At 49.6% G+C, this 15,438-nt stretch overlaps 2 protein-coding genes across 2 annotated transcripts; one reads left to right on the forward strand and one right to left on the reverse strand.

Moving 5' to 3' along the window:
- The first annotated feature begins 92 nt into the window (after nt 1-92).
- On the forward strand, nt 93-3,538 carry F5B22DRAFT_624642 (WD domain-containing protein). The gene is made up of 2 exons (XM_047976138.1): nt 93-271; nt 340-3,538. Exons 1-2 carry the CDS (start codon nt 255-257, stop codon nt 3,227-3,229), a joined length of 2,907 nt encoding a protein of 968 aa, XP_047826466.1. The 5' UTR covers nt 93-254; the 3' UTR covers nt 3,230-3,538.
- A 1,407-nt stretch (nt 3,539-4,945) lies between these two features.
- Nucleotides 4,946-7,348, reverse strand: F5B22DRAFT_650936 (uncharacterized protein; the record flags this gene model as incomplete). The annotated part of the gene is made up of 4 exons (XM_047979388.1): nt 4,946-5,627; nt 5,682-6,042; nt 6,098-6,460; nt 6,532-7,348. The coding sequence occupies 4 exons, from the start codon at nt 7,346-7,348 to the stop codon at nt 4,946-4,948; spliced, it is 2,223 nt and encodes a 740-aa protein (XP_047826467.1).
- Between the last annotated feature and the right edge of the window lie 8,090 nt (nt 7,349-15,438).

Here is a 15,438-nt window from a genome sequence, read left to right on the forward strand (position 1 = left end):
TATGTCTATCCCTGTAGCAGGCCGCTATGGCATGTACTCAGGTACCTACTATGTCCTTCGTAGGTGCTTAAGCTAGGTATGCCTACAGGCGGCCTGCACTATTAAATGGCCTGTGCGTAAGAGCTTTCGATAAGACCTTATTCATTCTTATCGCCTTGTCCCTCCATAAAAAAGTTTGGGGACAATTTCTGGCCGAGGAATGCCTGCTACCTCATACCCAGGCCGAGTTCTTATGCGAGGAATTGGTCGCAACCATGGTCAAATCATATCTGTAAGGGAGAATCTACGGTCGCATACCCTTGGGAGGCCTACTGGACTAATCACGCATTCCTACTATAGAAAATATGAACATGCGAAATCCTTCGGTCTAGTAACTTCTGCCACCTCGAACATTCTCTGGACCTCGAAAGATGGCTCTACCACGAGCGCGGGCCAGGCCATTGTTGCTGCCAACGAGGAGGTCATCAGCTGGGATATCAAGACAGGCGATATACTGAACCGATGGCGCGATTCGAGCTGCGCCGCGCAGGTGACTGCCATTGCCCAGAGCAAGGTTGACAAAGACGTTTTTGCCGTCGGATACGAAGATGGTAGCATCCGCTTATGGGACAAGTACGGAACCATTATAGTAAGCTTTAACGGCCACCGATCCGCCATCACGATACTTGCTTTCGACCGATCCGGCGTGCGATTGGCGAGTGGCTCCAAAGATACCAATGTTATTGTCTGGGATCTCGTAGCCGAGGTTGGGCAATACAAGCTTCGAGGACACAAGGACCAAATAACAGGATTACAGTTCGTCGAGCCACAAGAGGAGGTTGCCGAGGAAGATGGTACGCAAGCCATGGTGCTGGACAGTACAGGAGACCCGTCCGAAGGCTTCTTATTAACCACCGGCAAGGACTCGCTAATAAAACTATGGGACTTGGGGTCGAGACATTGTATTGAAACTCACATTGCTCAGACAAATGGCGAATGTTGGGCCTTGGGACTTTCCCCGGATTACAGTGGTTGTATAACAGCAGGGAATGGCGGGGAGCTCAAGGTTTGGGCGCTTGATGCAAATTCCCTTGCTTCATCCAGACATCAGGTGGACGTGCCAGCAAATATCCAATATCTACAAGACAGGGGCACATTATTCCGGCAAGGAAAGGACAAGGCTATTGAGATCATCTTCCACCCCCGCCTAGATTACTTTGCTGTACATGGGTCAGAAAAAGCTGTAGAGATATGGCGGATACGATCCGAGGCTGAAATAAAAAAGAGTATGGCGCGAAAGAGGAAGAGGAGGCGAGAGAAGCTTGCGCAAAAGAAGGGAGCTCAAACAGACGGAGATGCGCCGATAGACGATGTCGAAGAACAAGAGGAGAACGTCAGCAAGGCAGATGTGACGGACGCTTTTGCACAACACCTCATAATTCGTACAGGAGGCAAAGCTCGCGCTGTTGATTGGGCCGATATTACAGGCAGAAAACGATTACAATTGCTGGTTGCTACAACTAACAACCAATTAGAATTATACCACGTCCCTTTGAAGCCAAAATCATCCAAATCAAAAGATGAGGATGTTCCAGACTACGAGAGAGCGCTGTCCGTCGAGATTCCCGGACATCGAGCAGACGTTCGATCATTGGCCCTTAGCTCCGACGACAGGCTCCTTGCCTCAGCATCAAACGGTTCCCTAAAGATCTGGTCAATGCTGACTCAAAAGTGCGGTAAGACCTTGGAGTGCGGATATGCATTATGTTGCGCTTTCCTACCGGGTGACAAGCTGGTCGTTATCGGTACGAAAAGTGGCGAGATCGAGTTATTCGAAGTGTCAACGGGTACACTCCTAGACAGCGTAACAGCTCACGAAGGTGCAATCTGGTCTCTCCAAGTTCACCCTGACGGCAGATCAATTGTCTCGGGAAGCGCTGATAAGTCGGCCAAATTCTGGAAGGTCCAAGTCGTCCAAGAGCCGGTCTTAGGAACAACTCGAACAACACAACGCCTCAAATTGTCACACGCAAGAACACTGAAAGTCTCGGATGACATTCTCAGTTTGAAATTCTCCCCCGACGCCAAGTATCTCGCCGTGGCCTTATTGGACAGCACCGTGAAGGTGTTCTTCACCGATTCTTTAAAACTATATCTAAACCTATACGGCCACAAGCTGCCTGTCTTAGACATGGACATATCATACGATGGCAAGTTAATCGTGACATGTTCGGCAGATAAGACGGTCAGGATATGGGGTCTCGACTTCGGAGACTGTCACAAAGCGATAATAGCGCACCAAGACAGTATTCTCCAAGTCAAATTTCTGCCCAACAATCGCGAGGGAAACGGTCACCATTTCTTTAGCGCTGGTAAGGACCGCACCGTCAAGTACTGGGACGCCGACAAGTTCGAGCAGATCCAGCGTCTACACGGTCACCACGGTGAGATCTGGGCATTGGCCATCAGTCGCAGCACAGAGCCACCCTTCATCATCAGCGCTAGTCACGACAAGAGTATACGGGTGTGGCACGAGACAGACGAGCAGATTTTCCTAGAGGAAGAAAGGGAGAAAGAAATCGAAGAGCTGTACGAGAGCACTCTCACGGGCTCCCTCGAGCAAGAAGCCGACGAAGAAGGCCAAGACGGCGAGATAGCAGCCGCGACAAAGCAAACATCCGAGACACTGAACCACGGCGAGCGTATCGCAGAGGCGCTAGAGCTAGGCATGGCAGACCTGCACATCATTTCCGAGTGGGAAGTATCCAAGGCCGCCAACCCGCACATCGGGCCCCCGCAGCGCGACACCATGTTCCTCGCGCACGGCAACATCTCGGCCGAGGAATACGTGATGAAGATCCTCTCGCGACCAGCTGCCTCGGCCCTCAACGACGCGCTCCTCGTGCTCCCCTTCGCATCCATCCCGCTGCTCTTCACGTTCCTAGACATCTTTGCCCGTCGCGCGATGAATATACCGCTGACATGCAGAATCCTATTCTTCATGCTGAAAACGCACCATCGGCAAATCGTCGCCAGCCGCACCATGCGCGCCACGCTCGACGAGATACGGATCTCTCTGCGCAGAGTCCTGAAGACGAAGAAAGATGAGATGGGGTACAATATTGCCGCGCTGAAAGTCGCGGGCATGCAGATCCAGGAGAACAGCGTCAAGAATTATGTCGATGAGAATTGGGATGATGGCGTGGATGCGCAGAGTGTGAGGAAGAGGGCTTTTGTGCATGTTGCGTAGATAGATATCTAGAGCGGAGGAAGGAAGGAAGGATGGGTGGTGTGTATTGTATTACTTGCTTAGCCGTGATGAAGGTGCCTTCATCACTCACTACCTAAGGTATATAGATACCTAGGTTTGGCTCGGAGTATGGGTTTGAAGAATTATGTATAAACTGCTGCTGCTGCTGCTACGTCTACTGCTAGAACAATGATAGGTAGTAACGCATCGTAACATGTTTCGTAAGTCATGAGTTAACTCGCTTACGACCGTGATGATGAAGTTGAATATAACTACTTACTGCATCTACTATTCCTTTTATCCCCCCTCTCCTTTTTTTTTTTTTTTTTTTTTTTTTTTTGGATACTAGGTAGGTAAGTAAGTAGGTAAGTAAGTAGGTAAACCTGTTAACGACAAACAGCGCTCGAGGCTATCAAAACTCCTATTAATTAGTCAGTCAGTCAGTCAGTCAAAATAGCATACATACATGACATGATAGTACGGCCTGCACACGGACAGAGTCGCAGTAAAGCAGGAGTAGTACCATTAGCATCTTCATCTTCATCTTCATCTCATCTAACCTCACCTTATCTAATTTCACTTGACTTGACTTGACTTCACACAGCACAACACCCATACTCACTCACACAGCATCGCACATACATTTTCTCCCCGCTACTAAATCAAATCAGGTTCCTCACAGCAAGTAAGTACACCCCTTTGCTTTCTTTCTTTCTTGCATGCTCGCTGCTCAATTATTTGTATCTAGGTTAAATACTCAGGTAAAACATAGAACCAATAAAACATACTGTTTCATCATCTAAGTATTTCTCGGGAATCATTTCGCTGCAAATGCCTTGGCTTGTTTTGCCTTGCTTTCGAAGAAACATCAATCAATAAAGAGCAAAAAGCAAGGATGAAAAATGGATTCAAGTTTCGAATATGCTTTCGGGTGTAAGTAAGATTGTCCTGTCCTGTCCTGTCCTATTCCGGAGTTCCTTACTCCCCTCCCCCATCTCTGCAGAGTGGAGAAGAGTAGAGTAGAAGAGTGAGTAGGTGAATGTTCAATTCCATTGGCATTTCACCATGATTTTCTCAATTCCACGACTTCAAGCCGTCTTCTGAATCTCCGCATCGAGTATTCCATCCATCCATCCACCATGTTCTCATCGCGCAACAAGCGATTCGGAACTCCATTCACTTCAACGCCCCTCATTAAACGCCTATGATTTCATGGAATCAACCCCCCCACCCCCTTGTCGAATTAAAATCGTGTACGAATAGCAGAGCCCACTTTACAGGGTTTTTGTTCAACCGATGTTTCATCGACACAACGGTTGTCGTCATGGAGAAATGGGAGAAAAAAGCAAATCGGAAAAAAACTATCCGTGGGGAATAAAAAATCGATGCAAACCCCCGTCTATATATGAAGTTCGAAAGATGAAAACGACCATACGCTCCGCAATGTTGAAGAATTCAAGAAAGATGCAGAAGAAGTTCGAACAGCGAAAAAGGAAGGAAGGAAAGAACGTATCATCATGCCGCTTATGCTTTGTCGCCGTGAAAGTAGAGTGGAATAGAATAGAGTAGAATCGCTCAAGATGCCTTTAGGGGGTAGATAGGTCCATTCCTATTTCTGTTCTGTATGTGAACTTAATGCGCTGCGCTGTTTTGCAAAACGCTTTCCCATCATCATATTGTCAGCCGCTCGAAACTTCGAATCAATGGATTGACTTCCTACGACTGCTGATAAGAAGTAAGCTGAGTAGGAGGAGCCGCGGCGTGTTCGGACAATCCCCACTGTTGATGATTGAAATGCCCATGGTGGTCCGAGCCCGCCATGGGGATATCGGAGGAGGATCCGGAAGACGCAGATGGTGATGAAGACCGGATGATGGGGTCGGAACGTATCTGTGAAAATGCAGACTGCTGCTCGCCCTGACTAGCGAGCATCTCCTCTGATAGCGGTACACCGATTCGTTGGAAAGGAAAGTTTTCATGGGGCGGGTGATGTAGTGGTTGAGCAAACATTCCGTACGTATCGAGTGCTGAACCAGGTGGAGGGTTCAGTGTCGTCGGTTCTGTCGTGGGATTGTGAGAAGGGATATCAGTATACGGATACTGTTCAAAACTCTTTGTCAGTAACCGGGGACTGCTCAAATCCACTCTAGTGCTCATAGGATGAAGAAAGGAAGTGGGAGCGGGAGCTTCTGGAGGAAAACTAACTGATGTGTGGGATGCGCCATTTGGAGTTGGGCCGCCAAAAACGCTTGTGCGAGTGGAAGGCGGGGAGACTCGCGCGCGTTGTCGAGCCCTACGACGACTGTCGGCAGCAGGCGGTGAGCGGCGTTCATAGCCCGCGTTCCATGGTAGTCGTACTGAATGGCGCATACTACTGTCAGGTCTCACAGGAAATTGACTGTCCAATACTTCAGTAAAAACACATCATGCATGCCAGCATTGTATTACTTACCGAACACGATCCGTAGCGTTGGTAGCGGTGGACTGTCCAGGCTGATTCGACGAGTCTGATTCTGAAGGATCACGATCGTGTGGCCGGGCTTGCTCACGTCCTTGATAACCTTGATACTCCTGCAAATACTGGGCTGTCATATGGTACGGAAAACGACTACCTGCATGGTTGCGCCGGGCAGACACGGTCTGGAGCTCAGAATGAACCTTATCCCTACAGTAGGGACAGCTATCGGACTCTTTGAACCATTTCTTGATGCAATGATCACCAAATACATGCTTACACTTGGGTAGTCTGAGTGGCGCCTCATTAACGCCCTCAGGATTTGCTACTCCAAAATCGTTGTAACAAATTACACAAGCTATGCGAGTTAGCTCTAGGCCAGATGACCAGCATAGAGGGAATAAAAAACTTACTTCTCTCACTCTCTGGTAGGTCTGCTATATTGACGCTCTGTAGAGATGCCAGGGCTCTTTTTGAAGCTACTCTTTTCGCAGGCCCACCTCGCATGAATCGGCCAGTAACCGGTCCCTCTCCATCCGAAACCGCCGCTGGATAGTTCTCAACATACTCCACCAAACTGACATCCGCCCGTCGAACCTGCAGTGGATTGCTCTCATACAACCATTCCGACGGTGGTGAAGCAGTATATCGCGACATAACTCGCCTGGATCGACTCATGGCCGCAGTGGTGGCTCGGCGTATCTCGACTGGGTTCATGACGCGGTCGCTAATACGCTGTGGTACGGTTGACGTCGTTCCCGAAGGAATGTGTGAAGCTATGGTTAATTGTAATGTTAGACCGATCTTCTCTATCTGGCACGACACGAATAACCGAATAATAACTTACCTGCACTACTTTCTTCGGTATGCGCAGTAGTTTGTGGCACAGAGTCCGGCGTTTGGCGAGGGAAAGGCTGCGATGCGTCTTGATGCGTCAACATGTTAGGAAGGAAACTAGGAAGCTGTTGTCCGGGGCGACTATTTTCGTTTCCAAAAGATGTTGCCTGACCCATCTGCCTTGGGGTGGTGGACTGTCTGGAAGGTGAAATTTGCGGAGCTGGAGCTGGAAGTAGCGAAGCCGCTGAAGGTAAACTAGTATTCGCTCTTTGGACGAGCGGCCTTAAGGGTTGCTGTGTATTAGGCTGGTTTGAATTCGAGCTCGCCCCAAACCCCCCTAGATTGTCGTAGCCAAGTTGACCCTGAAGGCGAGGTGCAGGATGCATCGTGGTCCGAAATTGCTGGAAAGCATTGGTTTGCGGGTGGGCATCTGGCCCGCTTGGTATGGGACAAGCTGGAAACTGCGATTGTGAGGGTTGACTGGAGGCCGTAAAGGGTGGTGAAAATGTGCCCATTGCTAATGGATCCTGCGGATAAGGCGGAATGATAGCCGGCCGCCAGTTCTGCGGACTCCTCGACTGCCAAAGATTCCGGTTGTTAATGTGGCCGTGCACTGGGTCATATTGTACAGTGCTTCTGGTCGACGAAACTTGAGGAAGCTGGATATTACGCTGCTCAGCAGCCGCACGAAGCGCGGGGCATCGATTTGCCGCGGCGGCAGATGAGGGACCAGTTTGGTAGTGGTGGTGATGATGGTGGTGATGGTGGTAATGTGGGTGGTGGTGATCAGGGTGCTGCATTGTATAATCCATACTGGCGGGGTCCATTGCCGGTGACCGGAGTGGCAGCCTTCCAAAGATGAAGACGAAAAGGAAGGGCTGTCACTCCAGCTTTGAAGCTCGAGAAAGAAAAGATTTAGACCGCCTAGAGCCAGCTATCTTGGATCGGCACGTATGAGGGTCGGATGATGAAGGTAGTGGTGAGGGGGGTCGGGCGGTTGAGAAGAGATGCTCGACTGTTAGTCTCTGGTCTAGTAACTTAGCCAGTCCATGGGTCCAGACATGGACTGTAGGGAACAGGGTATTGTCACAAGTCGAGAGACCGGGGGTTCCGAGTCCAGGACTTGGCTTTTTGTTGGCGGAGGATCCTCGCAGGCCCTTTTTCCCCAAGAGCAGACGAGGCCTACTTAGTACGGCGGAACTGGGATAGAGACCTAAGGTTACGACCGGTATATGCACGCACTGGAGCGAGCTGGAGTACACGGGGCGTATTGGGCGTGGTGTGGGATGTTGGACGGGCCAACAGGGCGTGCCAAGGATGGACCGGTACTGTACGGCTGATATACTTGAGTATGTAATCATGTACGGAGTCGCTGGATTGGAGGCGAAGATAGTCTGGAAGACTAAAATAGAAAGAAAAAAAAAACGAGCGCTTCGAGATTGGTGATACTGCGGTTGACGGAAGCGGAGGGGGGGGAGGGGAGGAGGAAGAGAGAGAAAAAAGAGAGTTGTTAGAAAACAGTAGAAATAAAAACAATGGAATCTAGCACAGAGCCCAGACTTATTATGGAGGCGTGGACGATAAGCCGTGTATGTATTGTATTGTAGGTATGATACATGTATGTAATGAGATGTAATGTAATGTAATGTGTGCGCTGCTTGTTGCCTCGCTCTTGGGCCGCTTTGGGAGCTCAGTCGCAGTGAATAATAGGAAAGCTCGGCCGCTGCTGCTGGGTGGTTCCCGCTTCCGAACCGAGTGAGTGGGTGGATGGCTGAATCACGCTCTCAATAGTCACAGCGACCCTGGTGAATGGGGAATACCTGGCTGGGCTCGAAGTCGGGACCAAAACGATCAAACGCACAGAGCTCGGGGCAAACAGATACTGGATTGCTGCGGAAGAAATACTAGAAGTAGTACTACGAGCACCGATATTCCTGGATGCAGGCGGTTCTGCTACTACTGGATGTATGTATCACAAAGGATAACAGGACCAACAGGGGTAAAAAGGGCACAGACTACCTTTGGTCTTTGGACGCTGGAGACGAGTCAATGGTCAATGGATGATGACGATGGTTGAGTATCAGCCGTCACCGTAAATAAGTAGGTACGTACTAAATAAGTAGGGTAGGTAGGGTATGTAGGTATTTCGAGCTAAGAGTCGAGGGAATTGGATGAGGTGGTTGTGTCGTAAGTAAGTAAGTAGGTAAGTCAGTAAGTAGAAGGTAGAAGGGAATACCGGGGCCAACCTCGCACTCGACGGCGGTGGCTGTCGTATGCGGGCTAATGACCTCGAATCATTTGAATGTTCAACAATGCCTACCTACTTACATATGTAGGCAGGGAGGCGGTTGCTCTCTCTCTCTTTCCCTCTTTCTCTCTCTCTTTCTCTCTTATGTCTCTGTCTTGTGTCGGTGGCTGTCTGACTCTCTTCCAGCTTATCCCAACTAATGCCACTTCTTGAGGCCGGCAGTACATGGCAACCGATCACAGTCTTTGAAACAAGTCACATCTCAGGACAGCACTAACCGAACACTTGGGTACATAGGTAATAACACACATAATACACCTAACACATCTAACACATCACCCACTAAAACTAGCAGTGCCGAGGTGCTGGAGTTCGAGTAGCAGCAACTTGCTTATACCTACTTATACGGAGGAGTCCCTGACACCAGCGGCACCCACGATGACCCTGGAGTGACACGGCGGTGTAGCCAGATCGCCAGGGAGCCGGGGAGCCAGTTGTAGGTAGGTGATGCAGACCATCAGTGTTGGGTTGGGCGTTACCCAGGTATTGTTCCAAGATGTTAGGTAAGGTGTTATGTTAGGCGTGAGAAATTAGGTAGAACGAACCCAGATGGTACATGATGTAGGTGGGTAAGTAGTAGGTAGGTAGGCACACACAATGCCCACCTACCTAGGTACCTAGATGATGTGCACTTGAATACCTACATATGTACCTACTTAACCTACCTACATGTAAGTACTACTACTGTAGGCTGCTACTAGGTATGTACCTATCGGTGTGTCTAGGTTAATATGTACTGGGGCAAGGCGAACAGAAACATGATCTGGACAGTGGATGGATGCAAGGCGAATTAGGCGACTAGGAAGGAAGGAAGGCAGGTAGGCAGGAAGGCAGGCAGGAAGGAGGGAGTGGAGGGAGTGGAGGCAATGTTGGATGATTTCAGATACGGAGTATCACGGCTCGTCAGGGCAGGAAGAGAGGGCAGGAAGAGAAAGAAAGAAGGCAGGCGACAAATAACAAATTGGCAGGCATATACGAGCAGTGGTCACCAACGTACATAACATACATATACTATTTATCTAGACGGAATAGTGATAACTAGTAGTACTTACTTCATGACGAGAATGTGACGGACCGGTGGTGGCCATTCACATTCACACAGATAACACATGCCGCCAGCCAACCAGCCAGCCAGCCCTGGAGTTGCTAGGTAGGATACAGTAATACCTACAGGAGCATGCACGCTTGTATCTCCCAAGTTAGCGGGGCTTCGCGGGGGCTTCTAACTTTACCCTAGGTACATACCTACAGTAGAGATAACAGAGACAACCTAGCAAGCATCTATCCACCGAGTAGGTAGTGTAGGTACGTGTACTTGCCGCTATATTTGTTTGCGGTGTGAATCAACTACTTTACTTGCATTTATCTAGTGGACATATGTTCGTCACCTTATCATACCAGGCAAGGTAAGTACATGCCTACGGTAGGTGCAGGTACAGGGTGGGGGTTACCACGTAACATGAATTGAATCATGAGGAAATGCATGACACCACTTTGTTGTTCCACGCCAATCTACGACTCAGCCCAGCAGCTATGGTAGCGGATAGTTTGGGCATTTACCGAGCCTACCTACCTACCTGGTACCTCATTCACGGCAGAACATCGTCGCACATGTAATTACATGGAATAACAAGGTAATGACAGGGCCGAGAAAAAAAAAAAAAAAAAAAAAAAAAAAAAAAAAAAAAAAAAAAAAAAAAGGGAGTGGGGGAGGGGCGGAAGGAGGTGGGTAACAAGATACCTAGAAGTAAGGTACTATGGTAACAACAGACTTGTATCAGATGACGCTCAATTTTACTGACATGTCTGGCCACTTGAGTCAGCTCACACGCAACCTCTCCATTTCATTTGTCCGGATTAACCAAAAGGAAATCTGTACTCTGTCCTTACCTACACAGTACATTAGAGGACTAACTTAAGTATGGTAGAGTTTAAGCTTGAGATAGACGCTCAGGTACCCAAGGCAGGGTCGAGGGTAGCAAGTACGGACTCTGATACGGAGTAGATATAAATATCATCAGCATCACTCCCCAACAGGCCCCATTCCTGCCCGCTCCTCTCCTGCCACTTTCCTGCCACTTTCCTGCTCCACCAACTGTAGGTACCCTGTAGATCTTCCGAAACCCGGCCTACACTATGCCTCGCTATTACGCCCATCGGGATAAGGGATGCGAAAGAGGCGAAACAAAGCCGCAGTCAGTGGTGGGACAAGAGTAGAGGCAAGGACCTTCTTTTTTTTTTCCCCCTTTGGAACTTTGGTCCTTCCTGTTTCCCCTGCTTTTCAACTCCAACGCCTAAGACATGTGGGTTTTGGGGGCCTCTTTCTACATTTGTATTTTTATTTTTTTTTTCCAAGAGTTGTGCCCTTTGTCTTCACATAGCCGCCGGATATCATCCTACCTACCTGGAAGGTGACACCATTGAGGCCCTTCAAGGCAGTGGGTTCGAGAGTTCCAACAGTTCCAATGGTTCCAATGGTTATCGTCACCCCGCATTCAATGTACCTACGTAGGTAACGTATCATAAGTAGCTCGCTAGGCACCACCCCCCCCCTCCAGGTCACATTTAGAACTCTCGACTTCTACTTAGGTGTCTACTTAAAGCGCACGCCCGTCTCTCACATGATCTCTCAGACCTTACAGGTTTCCAGGGATGCGCATCACGCGTAGCTACATGCCTACATACTAAATCAAGACCAGGGCCAAGATGGTTTTCCAGCTGTGTAACTTGTCGTCTTCGCCTTGCAGGGCTTGAATTTGCACGGCATCCGCGTCTAGAAGCATCTGGCTCAGTCTTGTCTAGAAGACCAATAAATTGGCATTGCCTGGACTGGGCTGGGCTGCTGGACCAGCATATTGGAACATCACGGACATCTAGCCCTGCCACCTATCTCTACCCACGCAGATGCTTTTCACGACTCACACCTACATCTGAGTCAATCTGATATCCTTTCGCTGGTATTCATGTCCGTTATCAGGTACTTTCGGGAAAACGCTGGCTGCGTTCCTTCTTAAGCTCCAGCATTTCATCCCTTGCTTTAGCTCTTCAGTCATGAACCATCAATCGGGTCCGTTCTCGCAAGTTGATAGCTGGCTAGGGCAGAGTGGGTGCGACAAATGCCATCGCGTTCAGCAGCCTCCTGATATCAGCCGCATACTAGCATGTGCACATACGGCTCTCAAAATACAACAGTGACGAGTCGCCACTTGATTCTCTGTAGGCATTACTTTCTGCAACGCTCCACCCAGGGAGCGAGATGTCGCCTTACCTCATGGCGAAGAAAGCCATGCTGGCTAGATTCTCAAGGTAGCCGCGTAACTGCTGCGAGACCGTCCGTCTTTGTCAGCTATCTATAGTTCGATGCGGCTGCGCTGACCACACAGTGACATCGTCATACCAAGTCCTTGCGATGCATGCAAAAGGCCGAACCAAAAGGATAGATCGGTATGTCTGCCCCAGCGCTACTTAAGTTCCATATAGCCCTGGCCGGGACAATACAGTATGATAAAAGTAGGCGAGTGGCGAGCCTAGTAAGTACACACGTGTGAGTGCGACAGCATGAGGCGGCGGCGAACCTCGCCTAGGGAATTAAGGGGTAATAAATTTACGTGGGAAAAATTCTGCCGGTCCCTGTCCTTGCGCGTGAGAGCCATTTACTCAGCCATGTGATGAGAATGAGAACCGGCAGGATGGGTCGTGCCACGTTCTGCCGCCGTCGGGCTGTGAATTCCTATCAGTCTTGGGTGCATCATGGCAACAAATAGCAGGCCACAAAACCCAGCCGATCTCCGTCTCGTAGTGTCATCTTTAGGCGTCATCCATCATCGCAGCTAGCGCAGCGTATCGTAGTGTAGAAGAGCAGGAGGACAAGCGGCATCTGACGCATTCTGCTCTTTTGTTTTCCCCTTTCCCCAATTCGCCCGTTGGCCAGCCCGGTTATTGATCGCGGCTGGGGTAAGTAGAGCATCTCCCTGCGCTCGCTAGCTGGCTATGTCCGCGCAGGCGAAGATCGGGGTAAGGTAAAACGCGGACGACTTCCGAATTTGCAGGTGTATGCTTATTGCGATACAGCTGGCGCCCATCCACACCGCCTAGTCTAGGTAGTTGTCGTTCAGCATGCTAGGCGAGGAAAGGGAGAAGAAGAAGAACCGGCACGGCAAATTAAGGACCGATTTGTTTTGTCATCCGGAAGAGATAAACAATAGATAAAAAAAAAAAAAATAGAAAACTCCGAGCTCGCTTACGTCGTGTTCCGTAACAAGGGACAATGACCGACATAGCCGGCAAGGCTCGCACTAATTAGCTATTCCAACAAACATTACATTTCATCACAAGCGAGTGGCCGGACAATTTGAACAAATTCCCTTCCCATGGGTACCAGCATCTGACTGGCGTCAGCAGGTCCCGACTCAGCCGACACGTGAGGGTTAAATGGAACATTACGAATCGAAAGGCAACAACTATGTATAGCCGTCGTTTTAAGTACATACTTAGTCAATCAGCGAGTGAGTGAGTGAGTGAGTAAGTGAGGAGGTCTAGAGCGTCACCTGCCTGCACACATGTACTTAACTCGGTGCCTACAGATGTGTGTAACGCGTGTTACGAATAGATGTTACCTAGGCTACATGCAGCTCGGCTTATAAGGCGGGTGAAAATACTACCTACCTACCTACTGCTCACTATAAATGCCTCCTACCAGGCATGTAATTAAATGCCTGTATATGTGCGCTCAGGGCATACCAGTACCTACCTACCTATAACATCCAGCACAGCACATACGCAGTGATACCTCAACCCACCTCATGCCTCATGCCTCATGTGCGTACATAGGTAGGTAGGTAGGTATGTAGGTATATATGTAGAACAGAATCCAGGATCATCGAGGATTACAGGCCCTGTCCAAGCGCCCTGCCCAAAGCCCCGTCCGTCGTCTTGAATCGGATCAGATCTTACAGTACACGCTGAAAGCCTCGGTGGTTATCCATATCCCCGTCGTTTCTCTCTCTCTCCCTTACTTACATTCCAGTCTTAAGTGCGTGCAGGTGGCTGGCGCTTTTGCGCTCGCATCTACCTATACGGGATATCCAGAGTTGTCTAAGGTCTATCGGAACGCCTCACACAACACCACCTTGCTTTTCTTGCGCTGTTGCCATGAGGACTGTCACAATTCGCTACCGTGGATCATACATACACACATACATCCAACCCTCACATCCTGCTGATGTGGGTTGTGGGCCGACGAGACATCACACACTTGTCTCCATGTGTCACTGCACGGCGGTTCTAGGTATTATGTATGTATGTGTGTATGGCCTTGCTTCTCGTCATCATGATTGCGTCGTCCTATGCCTCCCTGTCCAGTTGCCCTCTCACCAATGCTACCACTATCCCTATCATATCACTCAGACCGCACCTCTCAATCAGCTCTGCACAAAGTGGCGAGTCGCCCCAGGCAGGTAGCGTAGCCCGCGTGCGTCGTGGTCCAACTTGGCGGGTATTATATGGCCGTATATATGAGTGAATGGGATGCACAGCGGCCAGATTTTTTCAATGCCACCATCGAAATGCCCTCGACTCCTGTTCCAGCTTTCCATGCCGCCGTTTCTGTTTGTCAGGCAAGTTTTGAATGGGCCAGGAAATGCCAATCAGGGCCTTCGACTAATATAGTGTGATGTGCGGCAAGGACGATCATTCGTCGCCGTCTGGAGATGTACGTCCGCTTACGTGTGCTCCCGGGAGAACGAGACCTGTGTGTGCGTGCACCACTACCGCTACCACTACCATTGATGGGCGACAAACAGCGATGCCAGACTCTTACACACGGGACTGCGCCTCGCACGGCAATGCCAATAAAAGGCGTCATCGGTTGGGAAATGCGACCTCACTAAGACCGACTCCCCGGACTACAAGTACTTAGTAGGCAGCTGGTGCCTATCATATCATGGCTCGCTCGCTCGCTCGCCGATGCGTTGCGTTTTTTTTCCTTCCACCCCCTCGACCTTCCGAGGTCAGTAATCGTTGTCCCTGTTGAAAATGCGGGCAAGGACAAACGCAGGCTGATTAGCGAAGCAGTAAGTGCATGCTTCTTCCCCCCAGCTCCCACCCCAAGGGAGATCCTACACGCATGCATCGTTACCAACAAGTCACACGAACCCCCCGACTATTCTCTTTTTAGCCACGGCTGCACGCACTTTGGAACACGCTGGGTTGTGATTTTTACTCGCTTATGGCTCGGGTTTGGCTGGTCCAACACTCTTCGGAGCTTACGGTCATGGACTCCAAGGTTAATATTACCGTATCCGTGCTTACTTACTTACCAGGCCGGCCGGGCCGGAATAAATCCAGTCACACGTCAGGTATTGTGCATACGATACTTGTATCGCCTACGGTACCCATTTCGTTTGGCCTGACTGACTGTTAGGAAGCGGACCGTATTTTATCATTCATTGTTGGCTATCTTCGGTTTCGAGCAGGGTCTAAGTTCCTTCGGAATCTCCTTTATACCACCCGCACTGGTGTTCAATACGGGCCCATGTTACCTAACAATTGTTTAGGTACGAACTTTGCGGCTGGTTTTATCGTATTACCTATACCTATACCTACCCTTGA

Source organism: Xylaria bambusicola (genome assembly GCF_022495145.1).
Source record: "Xylaria bambusicola strain CBS 139988 unplaced genomic scaffold F5B22scaffold_60, whole genome shotgun sequence".
Taxonomy (NCBI): Eukaryota; Fungi; Ascomycota; class Sordariomycetes; order Xylariales; family Xylariaceae; genus Xylaria; species Xylaria bambusicola.